The following is a 13,633-nucleotide window of genomic DNA, read 5'->3' as shown; positions in this document are numbered from 1 at the left end:
AAAACTTGCCCTGTCCGCCCCTCCGGCTCCTGCAGGCGGAGGTGCGAGTTTCCAGGAGGCTGGGGCTGTTTCTGGTGCTCCCGCAGCAGTCGTGCTCCCCAGCGTGAACGCGTGCGGTCTGCACAGGCCTCTCCATGGCTTGGGCATCGGTTCCCGGCTGAGCCATTTTCTTTTCGGCTGACAGCTCCCGCCCAGAGGCTGAGTCGTCGCGGCGGCGGTGGAGATCGCAGGTCGCTCAGGTACTCGCGTCGGCCCCGATACTTCCGAGACCTCTTCCACCTGTACGCTTTCACTTTCCTGCTCGGGAATCAAGACGGCGGGTGCTCGCCACTTGGCAGCCCCGGCCCAGAAAGCTGTCGTTTAGGACCAATGACACGGTACGACATTCTGAGTGACAGCGGCGGTGGCTTATTAAAACGGTGTCTCGCTGTCGAGAGGCGGGAAGAGAGGTCTCTTCCTTCTCTTTCAAGGCCATTGGTACAGAGGTCGACTTGGGACTTGCCGGCAGCGACGCGATGTCGGTCGTCTTTAAAGAAAGATGACGAATGGTGAAGGTTACTTTTTTAAGGTGTATGTGTTGTTTTTATGGTGATGATTGTGTTATTAGGTGCCCAGGCGCTCTGATTTTTTTTTTTAATGACACCCCATTAATACGGATCCAAATATAGACAGTTTAGGATCACTGCTGATTGCTAGTTGCTACAGATGTCAATTTGACTATAAAATTGGTTAAATTCTTGTCTTTTGTTTTTCTGTGACTAGACTACACTTCCCACATGGTATATACTTAATACATATTTCTCATCAGACAAAAATCATATCAATTTGCAATCCTGTTCGATATATTTTACTTGTTTCCCTTTTCAAAAATGCGTTCTGTATTTACTAATTAATAATTGTGGCTACTTGGTTTACAAACCAAACGTTGATTTTTAAGGAACCCCCCAGTGTTCTCTTCAAAGCATTACCTGTATTATTGTAATTGAATGCACTCTGTTTTTTACTTCAGCGTTTGCCCTCCCCTTTTCGCTTTATTTTGAGACAGGGTTTCCTATATACTGCAGGCTGGTATACAATTCACTCTGTAGTCCCGTCTGTTCCTAGCTAGCAATCCCTTCGACCTGGCTTCCCAATGTTCAGAATATGGATTTGCAACCGCCTACTAAGCCCTCTTCCCTTTCATTTAATGTCTGAACTTTGGTACTTAACACTCCTAAGAGAGACACTTCCAGTTACATTTGTGAAAGGGGTTTACAGAATGGAGTCTCAGAATGAAGAATAAATAAATTGATTCTATTCAGGTTAATTTAGAAACGTCCATCTTTATGAAGTTTGTCTAAATGGACAGTTATCTGAGTTACTTCATTATTTATGACCTGCTGGTTAACAGTTACCCCCAAACTTAATACAGTTTAAAACAGCAAACATGAATTATCCTGGTTTCTTTGAGTCAAGAAGCAGGGCAACAAACAACAGGGTGTTTCAGTTTGTTTCTTGAGGTATCAGTTAAGCTGTAGCTGGGATTGTGGCATTACTGAAAAGCTCCGCTGAGATGGAGTAAGGGTCTGCTTCCAAGGGCATACATGTGCTTTCTGTTTGTCCTTCTTCATTTCATTACCTTACAGAATGGTAGTGGATTTCCCCTACTACAGGCAGTCCAGGAAAGAGGATCCAAACTGAAGGAAGATACCTATATTTTATAATCTAACTTTAGAGGTGATACCCTATCATTGCTGCTGTGCTTTATTTGCTAGGAGTCTTAAATCCAACTCACATTAGAAAGGGAGAGTATAACACAGCCCTCAAAGCTCAGGAGGCATGGTCTCTGGAAGGCATTTTGGAGGCACCTGGCATAGCTACTGTGGCTGATAACGTATAACAGTTAAAGTAGTTAATAAGTAAGAATAATTGAGGCAAAATATGTCCAAGAGAATTTGAGTCTGACAAGGGGAAGAAACAGCCTGATTTTGAAGTAATATGTACTAGTATCAGCCCTTCCTGAAAAATAGTTTTAAATCTATTTTATATTAATTATACGAAGGAATATAATTTATCATTTAATCACCTGAAGAATAGGGTGTCTAAAAGGAATGTTTGGTTTTTAGGATCTACATATCACAACTGGAGATTGTGTATTTCTTACCTGTTGCCGTTTTATGTAGCTGAAATCTGGTCAAAATGAACGTAAAAGGGAAACAAGTAAAGAAAGGCTAGGTAGGGTGGATAAAGATAAAATGCAGGTCAGTGGCAAATCTGTGCTAAACCCGTGTGATTAAATAGGGGTGGGAGAGGTGTGTTTTTGAAACATACTTTGAATTTTTTTAAAAAGCATTAAATGGCATTTGTGAGTGGTGGTGGTAGCAGAATAAGCTATACCCCTTGTTGCTACTTGTATCCCAAGGGGTGCTTTGTAGAACCCTCTCCTCAAGTGGAGCCAAAATACTTTTAACTATACTGAAAAACAAACAAATAAACAACTACACCGTAAAACCACCTCAGGATGAGACCTATGAAGCAATGTTAATTAAGAAAAATTTTAGTGTAGATTTTGTATAAGCATTGAAAGAGGGAGAGGGGCTTAAGAAAAAGAGGGTACACACTCAAATGTGATCTTGGACTTTTGAAGACAGAGTTGTATTCAAGTGTCTTAACAATAGCAATACATAAAATTTTGATTGCCTTTAAAGTTGTATTATTTTGGGTTTTACAAAAGTAAAAAAAAAAACTGATTTGGGTCTACTTAGTTTTATCCAGGTACCATTCCTTTAGTACATAAGATACGTTGGTTTTTGATGTTATTGTGTAGGTTTGAATGTGATCAGATAAAGATACAGGTTTTTTAAAAACAAAAAGTCAAAGTACTCCTACTATCCGTGGGTCACAAGAAAGTCAGAACATGTTTTGATTGTACACGTGATTCCTAACCCTGTCAGATTCTTTGGTTCTCAGCAATCTGCAGGTACAGATTGACAGCTCTCTTCCTTTCCTAATTGTCCTGCATCATCTGGCACCACCTCCTGTCTATCCACTTCATTGCTCTTCATCTGTGCAGCTTTTACCATAACCATAAAAGCTTATTGGGAGCCAAAGGTTCTGGCTTCAGGGTTTGTTATGGCACTGTTTGGGCTAAGACCCAATATAAAATTGCCTATGCATCTTCCCAGATTTGAAAGATTCTACAAATCCTTATTTATTTGTAAACTATTATCCAAATTCATAGACATAAAATAAATATGTGCAGTTTAAGTTTGGGCAAGAAATTTATGAAGCTTAATTCTAGAATTAACCATTTACATATTCTTCAAGAATAAAGTGCATAGGATTGTTTAAACATTTAAATGAAGGAACCAGATTTAACTAGTAAACCAAACTTAGCCTTTATCTGCCCATACTCCTTAGCTTTTTATAGATGTGATGGTGGTGAAGAAATGAGGTGGGAAGCATGGATGCTAAATAAACCCCACCATCTCCACCAACTTTTCATGTTATTCATTTTTAGGCATTTTTCCTTTTTCCTTTGTTTCTATGCAATCGTGAAATCGTTTTTCTAGTTTTCAGTTTCAGTAAAACAATGTACATCAAATAAAATGCATCATATTATCCACTTTAAAACATACAGACCAATGGTGTTAAGTATATTCATGATGGCATGTGACCACTTCCACTATCTCCATAATTCTAAAACTAAGAGTCTATGCCACCAACCATCTGATCCCTGTGACTTTCCCCATGACCTAGTAATCCCATTCTATATTCCATGAGTTTGGCTGCTCTAAGTATTTCATGTAAGCACTGTCATGTAGATTGTTTATATATAGTATTGAAATCTTAACAATGTTAAGTTTTTAAATTCATGAGTATGAATGTATTTCTATTTATTTGCCTTTAAATTCTATCAGCAACATTTCTACCTTTCATTTTAGAGTCTGGTTAAATTACTTCCTAAATATTGTGTTCTTCTTATTCTTGTAAGTAAAATTGTTTTCTTAATTTCTTTTTCAGATTGTTCACTAGGATATAGAAATACAATTAATTTTTTCTATTGACCTAGCATCCTGCCTCTTTGCTGAATTAATTTGCTAATTCTAAGGGTTTTGTTTTCGTTTTGACACAAAAGCTCAGCTCTCACTTCAAAGAGATTAAAAGATAGTTTATTCTGGAGCCAGACATGACTCCAGTCTGAGAACATGGTTATCCCAAATACCATGTTCCAGCATGTATTGGTTTTGTGACATTTTTATAGCTACAGAACAAAAGAAAGTCCAGATCAAGGCACTCTTCAAAAGCAGTGTAAAAAATGAGGAAGGTTATAATACATCAAGGAAATCTCTGCCACAGGTTTCAGACGTTGTCTGATACATGCTTAGCTTTTCGGTTGGTGAAAGCTGTTGCTCTGTTAAGTTAATGCATCCCAAAAGGTTTCATGTGACAGTCACAAGGACGTTAGGTCAGACTCAGTGGGCAATGGATGGCAATTAGGGGGTTAAAAGTAGTCCAAGATAATTTGATTCTAGATCTGCTACATTCCAACTCTCCATAATCACAAAATTCCAATCAATCAGTATTATAAAAAAGAATACTTGACATGGTGTGGCTTCCTTTGTGAGTTTCAGCTTATAGTTTTACTTTTGGTTTTGTAGAATACTTAGTGTTTTCTGCATGTAAGGTCATATCTGCAAACAGATAATTTCACTTTTGGTTTCTTACTTGAATGTCTTATATTTCTTTACTAATTGCAGGAATCCTCCTTGGAAGCAAAAAAAAAAATGTATGCCTGAAAGAGATTTGGGGTATCAAGCTCAGAACCCTTCTTTTACACATGAGGAAACTGAGACTTTAAAATTTAAGAGCCCAGTTCTCACAGCTTGCTAAGGAAGGCGCTAAGCTCAAACTTGCTTCCTTCTGACTCCTCCCTAGTTTGGCTGCACTGAGGATGTAGACTGGAATGTGCCATCGTGGGTGCTGGTGCAGTCCTGATGCTAAATAGTAATTCTTTAAAAGGAGAACCAATTTAGTTAAAATTAGTATCTGTGAACAATATGATACATTAATTATATTTACAAGTTAAAACATAACAGCATGTTTGGATTAAAGCAAACTGAAGAAATTAAATAAGCCTGAACTTCTCAGATTGTGGTTATGTTTGCATAGCATGTCTTCATTTTCTTACATTTGTTTAAATGTTCTTTGCTAGTACTTAAAGGAAGAAATTAAAGAGGTGGGGGTGGGACGAACCTTAGAAAACAAGGCAATATTGTAAATCTTTTTGAATTAAAACAACCCACAAATGGTCTGCCTTTTAGAAAGGAAAACCGCTTTTGCAGGGCCAGATCTCTACATTTAATGAGTGGAGCTTTTATGTGTTTAATGCGCCTTGTGACCTCTTAGTGCTTAGTTGTTTGCCTTTTCTCTTTAGAAAGCCCACCTTGCAGACTTACCTTCTTTCATTTCTCTGGAGCTGTGGACTCAAAATTTTAGGGGTGTGATTGGTTATCAGGTGTTTTTAAATTTTTTTTCACCAGTCTATTCTAAACAACTTTGGTGGTCTGTTCTGGATGTCCAGACATAAATTATAGCCTGCCAATCTGATTGTGAATGCCTTGCAGAAAGAATTTTCTCACAGACTCACCCACATTGTTATGCCATTAATATCACTTCATGCACCTGAAGATTTTAAAACCTAAAATAACCAAGCATCAAGTTGTTTCAGTCTGTTGGAGAAAAGCATTTTTTAAGATACATAAATTTCTTTTCTGTAAAATTTAATTAAATTTGTATTTTAGACATAACTGTCTGAGATATGTTAGCACTTTATCTGAGATAGGATGTTTATTTACTAATTTCATTCCCACTATCTAGATTTAAAAAAAAAATAGTGGAAAAAAGCTAGCATCTTACAGTGAGTATTTAAATAAAACTATTCATGTTTTGTTAGTCATCACTAAGGTATGACTTAAGATAGCTCAGAAAGAACTTTATGGAATTGAATTAGCTGTAGGAAAATAAATAATTAAAATGTGACTTTGAGAGACTCTTCTATTCCTATTGCCATTGTGTAGATACTAACTGAAAGATGAACCATTCTTCATTACTGAGTATGCTGGTTAGTTTTTATGTCAGCTGGACGTAAGCTAGAACCATCTGAAAGGAGAGAACTTCAACAAAGAAAATCTCACCACAAAATCCAGCTATGAGGCATTTTCTTAATTAGTGATCAATGGGGGAGGGCCCAGCCCACTGTGGATGGAGTTGTCACTGAGCTGATGGTCCTAGGTTCTAGGAGAAAGTAGGATGATCAAACCATGATAAGCAAGCCTATAAGCAACACCCCTCCATGGCTTCTGCATCAATTCCTGCCTCCAGCTTCCTGCCCTGTATGTGTTCCTGTCCTGACTTCCTTCAATGCTGGACAGGGATGTGGAGGTAAAAGCCAAATAAACCTTTTCCTTCCTAAGTTGCTTTTGGTCATGGTGTTTCGTCAAATCAGTAGTAACGTAAGTAGGGTTTCTGCCATAGCATGTGCCACCTGAATGCTCAGCTCAGTGAAATTGTGTAAAAGCATTAGTGCAATCGCCTTTTCTTATGCTTACAGTTTGATATTCACTTATGTAGGAATTTTGTTGTTTTTGTTTGGTTTGGGTTTTTTCCAAGACAGGGTTTCTCTGTGTAGCACTGGCTATCCTGGAACTCACTGTGTAGACCAGACTAGCCTCAGACTCAGAGATCTGCCTGCCTCTGCCTCCCAAGTCCTGAGATTAAAGGCTTGTGGCCACCACCACCCAATTTATATAGGAATGTTTAGATTAAAATTGTTCATTCTTTAATAGGCAGGCTTTATATTAGTATATAAGAGCTACAAATAAAATTTTTATTTTGTTTTTCATAGAAATAGTTTATTATTTTGAAAAGAACAGAAATATATATTTCTCTCTCTCTCTACACACACACACATATCTGTGATGAGTGAAAAAGTGATAGTCAAAAATACCATCATTAAGAAATACAGCCATCTACTGGAAGTAAACTGTATAGAAATTTTATTGTAAATTAATATCATTGTTGCTAATAGCTCTGTCATTTTTTAAGTCTTAAAATTCCTTTACAAAATGTTTCTAAAAATGAAAACTGTGCTTTTTATTTTTTTTATTTTCTGACATTTATTTTATGAGTTTGGCATCTTGCCTGCATGTATGTCTATGCACTGTGCGTATGCAGTGCCCACAGAGGCCAGAAAAGGGCATCAATTCCCCTGAGTCTCACATGGTTGTTAGCTGCCTTGTGGGTGCTGGGATATGATCAGAGTGCCCTGGATGGGCCGTCTGTGCTCTTAAGTGCTGAGCCACTGTCCAGTCCTCGGCTGCTTTTCTTCTATACAAAAATACATCCAAAAGTCTTTTCTGACCAGTAGGGTCGGCCTTCAGGTTTTTACATTCAACTGTTTTGAAAAATGGAACTGGTAGAGTTTTTACATTTAAAAGATATTTCTGATAAGAGCAGATACTGCAATTGATCTTAGCCGAAAAGGGAAATAGACAAGATCACCTGACAAAATGGGGAGAATGGGGGCGGGAGGGGGGAGGAAGGGCAGAAGGGGAAAAAGAGGGAAGAAGGAGGAGAAGGGGAGAGGGAAGGAGAACTTGAGGGAATGGCCTAGACAACATGGAGGAAGGACAGAGATGAGAACAAGGAAAGAGATACTTTGATTGAAGGAACCATTATGGGGCCAACAAGAAACCTGACACTAGAGGAATTCCTAGGAATCTGCAAGGATGACCCCAGTTAAGACCCTAAGCCATAGAGGAGAGGGTGCCCTAACTGGCCTTGCCCTATAGTCAGATTGATGAATATCTTAAATGTCACCATAGAACCTTCATCCAACAACTGATGGAAACAGAGGCAGAGACCTGCAACAGAGCACTGGGCTGAGCTTCCCAAGCACACTTAAAGAGTGGGAGGAGTGAGAATATGAGCAAAGAGGTCAAAACCATGATGGGTTCATCCACTGAAACAGTCTACCTGAGCTAATGGGAACTCACCAACTCCAGCCGGACTGGGAAGGAACAAGCTTAAGACCAAACTAGACCCTCTGAATGTGGGTGACAGTTGTATGGCTGGGTCAGACTGAGGGGTCACTGACAGTGGCACTTAGATTTATCTCTACTGCATGTACTGGTTTTTGGGGATCCTATTCTCTTTGAATGTATACCTTGCTCAGCCTAGATGTAGTAGGGAGGGCCACTGGCACCAGGATTTATTCCTACTGCTTCTACTGACTTTTTGGGAACCTATTCTCTTTGGAGGGATACCTTGCTCAGCCTAGATATATAGGGAGAGCCTTGGACCTTCCCCAAAGCAAAGTGCCTTACCCTCTCTGAGGAGTGAGATGGGGGGGTAGGGAGGAAGGAGGAGGGGATGCAGTGGGAACTGGGATTGATATGTAAAATGAAAAAATATAGTTGGTTTTCTTTTTTAAAAAAGAAAATAACAAAAAAGAGAAAGAGAAATAATTTGAGGCTGGTTGAGAAGAAAGTTGGGGAGGATATGAGAGGATCTGGAGGGAGGGGAAAATATTATCAAAATGTGTCCTATGAAAAATGAATAGAAAAGAGATAATGCAATTCACACTAACAAAAAAAGATATTTCTGTGTAAATTGTCTTGGCTTATATCATGGCAGATTTTTAGTTTCTCCCACACTGTGGCATGGAGGCTTAGAAGACAGCAAACTATGAAATAATTAGAGCTATAAACTTCTCCTTCACAGTACTAGTGCCAAAACACTTTGTTCATTTCTCTGAAGCAGGCATTATATACTCCACAGTTTCCAGTTTCAACACAATAAAACCCAGACTTTAGTACTTAATGTCTAGATATTTTTTAATTGGGTTTTCTATTAAATATTTGGTTTTGTGCAATTAAACTGTTACTTCTAATATTTATCTTACTATTTTAGTAGAAACAAGTATATATAAAAATTAGGTGATTTAAATTAAATTTAGTCTGGTTTTAAGAAATTATTGACTAAAACCATTTCCACATGTATTAGAACATTATTTAACAGTCCTGATCATATTAGTTTATGTACAGCAATACCAATTTCACCATTTTGCCTTTTAAATGTCCATTGTCTTTTTGCTTTATTTTTTCCTGCTGTTGATTGAATGTTTCAGGCATGCTAGGCAAGTACCCTGTGAACTACATCCGCAGCCCTACGTTGTCCTGTTTTAATCATTAAGAGGCACACAAATAGTACTTTTTCCAATTATGTCTTAATCTAAACAGTAATGCTTTCTGTTTAAACAGTTAAGGCATCATTTTAGGATCTGTGTCCTTAAAGATTTATTATCTTTGATTGTGTCTTATTTCAGTTCAGATACAGTGAGTTAACTGATGTCAGAGATGGTTCGGTAAGGTTTTTAACAATTAGTTAAATGTGCTAAAACCTAAGATAATTACAATTTGACAAATCACACCAGTCTTTTTGCACACTTGGACAGTTTTCAAAGCTTTCATTAAAGTTTTTCTCTAAGTCTCTCTCTATGTCTCTGTAGTGCTGGGGATTGAACCCTAGGGCTTTGCGTACACTAGGTAGGCATTCTGAAAGTGAGCTACATACTCAGTTTGAAGCTTTTGAATCAAGTTTTTAAATCAACTTTATATATGGTTGATTTATGCATGTAGTCCCTTGTGTGGTGTCAGCTAACTTTAGTACATAGAGGAAAGGCCATCCTCCTTTTACATATTGGAAATGTGAACCCATTTTGTGCATTCCCATGTCATTTTTAAGCAGGTAGTTACCACAGAATTATAAGCAACATATATAATATACATATATTAGACATAAATATATTCACATATATGTATGTGTTTTATGAAGTTTCTATTTGTTTTAATAAGCTTTATGATAAAAAGAATTAAAATGAATAAAAATTTTATGATCCATGTACTCCAAACTTACTATTTTAGTAGATTTATCTCTAAATAAACTTATAATAATATAGAAATATAATTTAGGAGTACTATTGCATACCTGTAATGCCAGCACCTGTGGGAGGCTGTGGCAGGAGGGTCCGAAGTCTGAAGCCAACCTGGACTAAACAGCAAGATTCTGTCTTGAAAAGTGTCTGAAAATACTGATCTCAGTGTGATCACAAATACTTGTCATACAGAAGGCTGAGACTCAACTTAAAGTTTGGGCTATGCAGTGAGATACTAATTCAAAAAATACTGCTTTCAACAATTGACACACTAATATCACTTTATAATTCAGATAATTTGTGATATGAGTGTGTTAGTACTACATAGAAATTTTCTGTTAAATGACAAATATATCTTCATGGTACTTGCAAAAGGACACTAGGGACTAACAGAATCTTCATATCGATTCTTAGAGTTCTTTCTAGAAAACATACCAGTAGCAATAGAAAATTTCCTGTAACTCCTGTGCCAGATCGGATGCCCACTTCAGCCCTTTTTGGTCACCCATGAATATGCAGCAGACCTGCGCATGTACACACACACGAGTAATGAAAACAATAGAATTATTTTTAAAGATGTTTGTAGGGACTGGAGAGATGGCTCAGCAGTTAAGAGCACTGGCTGCTCTTCCAGAGGATCCAAGGTTCAATTCCCAGCACTCACATGACAGCTCACAACTCTGTAACTCCAGTTCCAGGGGATCTGACACCCTCACACCAATGCACATAAAACAAAGTTAAATAAATTATATTTTAAAAAAGAGGTTTGTAGAACCTGTCAAAAAGATCTTTGTTGCACTGAAGTATTATAAAATAGTTTTCCCTGTGGGTCACTTAGTTTTTAGATATGGTGTATCAGCCTAAGCAGTTAGCTTCATCTTAGCAAAACTTGATGGAATTGCTCTAAACCTCATAGAGTCTAAATATAGTTTAGAAGTAGGATTATGATTACTTAGGTAATTAAGTCTAAAATAATCAAATAGATGACACTGGGGTGGAAGTACAAAATTGAAATTGTTATTTAAAAAGGATGGAAGGGATAACAACTTTTTGTTCTGACAGTCACCAAATCTTATGTGCTATCATGCCCATGGGATAAGAATTATCAATCCTTATTTTACCAGTGAGAAAAAATGAGAATCAAAGATTATTAACTAATCAAAGTCTCTGTTGAAGATTGATTAAGCTCACTTGAAAGCCCGTGAGCTTTCCACCGGACAGCCTAGAGCTCTAGCTGGCAGCAGCAGCCTAGCTTAGGTAATGAGCAGAAACAGGTTAGAGAGAACTGGTGATGAGTCAGCATTTCAGCTTCAGCAGCTGTGCCTGTACTGTTTGCTGATTCGTATACACCCAAGTAGGAGTCTTATATCTTCTCTTTGCCAGCTATGTGATCATAACCTTATTGGACACTTCTACTGAGCTTTGGAGATGTTTGTGAGAATTAAGGTGTAATGACATATAAAAGTTTTTAGTGGTTGTCACACAGTAGTAAATAAATAGTTTGTAGCACTGAAACAATATTGTTAGTTAGTGTTTATGTTAAGTATTATATAAATGTTCTATGTGTAATACTATAAACAAAAGGATGAGAACAAGAACAAACTGTAGGAATTAAATCTCCATATCCAAAAAAGATTAAGGGGTATTTCCCCCTACTTTGTTTAAAAGTTTTTCTCTACTGTTAAAAATAACTATTCTTGTGGTCAAAGACAGTGATTAACGAACACTTTCTCTCCCTTCTAAGGACCAGAGTTTAGGTCCCAACACCCATGTCTGCACATGGGTTCTGATGTTCTCATTCGACCTCTTGGACAACTATACACACATTACACACACACATACATATTAATTAATTCTCAAAATATCAAAAATAATACTGATTTACTGTTTAATTTTTCTTATCAGAATCCCTTTGCTACTTCTGTCTCAAATTCCATTCAAGATTCATTATAATATATACCTTAATAATTATAACTTGAATTATTTTTTCTCTGAAGGTTATGGGATGATATTTATCTCCATTATTCTTTGTCTTTATTAGTGATTTTTGTTGAAAAATAGCATTCTCTTCTTTTTATTTATATTTTCATTGGTCAGTTATGTAGAATTTTTTGAATGTTAATAGAATATAACATTATTGTTCTTCTTACTTAATATCCAAATTGTCCAAAGTTTGTTCAAGAGTAATGTTACACATTATCAGGTTAATTCCAAGCTTCCCTTTTCAAGGTATCATAATTGCTTTTGTTTTAATTTGCCTTTAGCTAACTCAGTCCGTATTTAAGAAATGTTGCTTTAAGAATTCTTGATAGGCTAAGCATGTTAGCACAAGCCTTTAACTCCAGCACTCAAGAGGCAGAGCAGATGGATCTCTGGGTTCCAGGCTAGTCTAATCTACCTATTGAATTCTAGCACAGCCAGGGCTACACAGAGAGACCAAATCTCAATAACAAAACAAAACAATATTTATTTCAAGCTTTTAAGGAAATATCAAGTGGCCTGGAAATATGAAAGCTGAGAGAAAGATGAACCTTTTCCACTAACTCCATATTCCAGAAGTGCTGTAGGCGGCTCCCAGAACATGCAACATGTGGAGGAGAAATATCTGTTAAAATCAGAGTTGTAATTGTTAACTTTGGGCTGGGGACTTGCTCAGTTATACAAGCATGAAGACGAGTTTGGATCCTTAGCAGCCATGAGCAAAGCCTAGGTGGGGGCTGGTCCCTGAAGCCCCTTGACCAATCAGTATTGCCCCCAGTCCATGAGCTTTTGTTTCTGTATCAATAACCAAAGATGGAGAGCAGTGGAGGACTTCAGGCCTCCCTGTGCACATGCACACATACTGTAAAACCAAACACACAAATACACCTAGAAAACCGCTAGCTTCTCTGAAGAGTCGCTGGTGTGTATGTGTTTAGTAGTACTTTAATGACTGACCATTAGATTGTTGAGGAAATAAAATGTTGACTTAAGATGTATGGACCCCAGTATGACTGATGGTCTTTAGGGTGTTTTTTTTTTTTTGGTAACCATTAATTCATAAAAAGGACATAATTTTTAATTCTGTGTATGTGCTGTATATCTGTAGTCTGTTTTGTGGATGTGTATTCAGGCACTCACAAGGCCAGAATATTAGATCCCACCAATCTGGAGTTACAGGCATGTGTGGGCTGCCCAGAGTGGCTGCTGACTTAACTCAGGTCCTTTGCAAGACCAGTATGTGCTCTTAACTGCTGAATTATGTCTCCAGACCCAAGAGAAGAATCTTTTTTATCCTTATTGTGCAAGTAAAGAAGCAGCTTTTTTTTTTATTTCATATCTTCCCCTGAGTTGTTCCCTTCTTTTTCCTGTGATTCCCTCTCTGCAATATTCTAAACTACTCTTCTTCCATTATAAATAATTTGTTACATTTTTTCATACATCTATCCAATGTTTTTTGTCATAGCCATCGTCATGACTTCCCTTCAGCTCCCTGTAGTTCCTGTCACCCCCGTACACACAACTTCATGTTCTTCTAATATTAAAAAAGGGAAGAAAAAAAACCCTCTTGAATCTAGTTAGTGCTGCCCATATGCACATGAGTGTGGGGCCACCCTCTGGGGCTTGAGCCACCTACCAGTGGCCATGTCTCCAAAGGAGCGTGACTCTTTCTCAATT

The 13,633-nt window shown here is 37.6% G+C and overlaps 1 protein-coding gene across 3 annotated transcripts in view; it reads left to right on the top strand.

The window, feature by feature from the left end:
• The first annotated feature begins 107 nt into the window (after nt 1-107).
• Fbxo8 (F-box protein 8) overlaps nt 108-13,633 on the top strand; it is a 48,219-nt gene continuing 34,693 nt past the window's right edge. Inside the window, exon 1 of one of the 3 annotated variants that reach the window (XM_057752256.1) lies at nt 108-239. Coding sequence is in view for 1 of the 3 variants with exons in the window: in XM_057752255.1 (XP_057608238.1) it covers nt 539-548 (10 nt within the window). In the remaining 2 variants the exon portion in view is untranslated. The other 2 variants (XM_057752257.1, XM_057752255.1) reach the window with 2 other exon arrangements.

This window comes from Chionomys nivalis, chromosome 20 (genome assembly GCF_950005125.1).
Source record: "Chionomys nivalis chromosome 20, mChiNiv1.1, whole genome shotgun sequence".
Classification (NCBI taxonomy): domain Eukaryota; kingdom Metazoa; phylum Chordata; class Mammalia; order Rodentia; family Cricetidae; genus Chionomys; species Chionomys nivalis.
The sequence above is the reverse complement of the archived record's forward strand: the minus strand, read 5'-3'. Positions and strand labels throughout refer to the sequence as shown.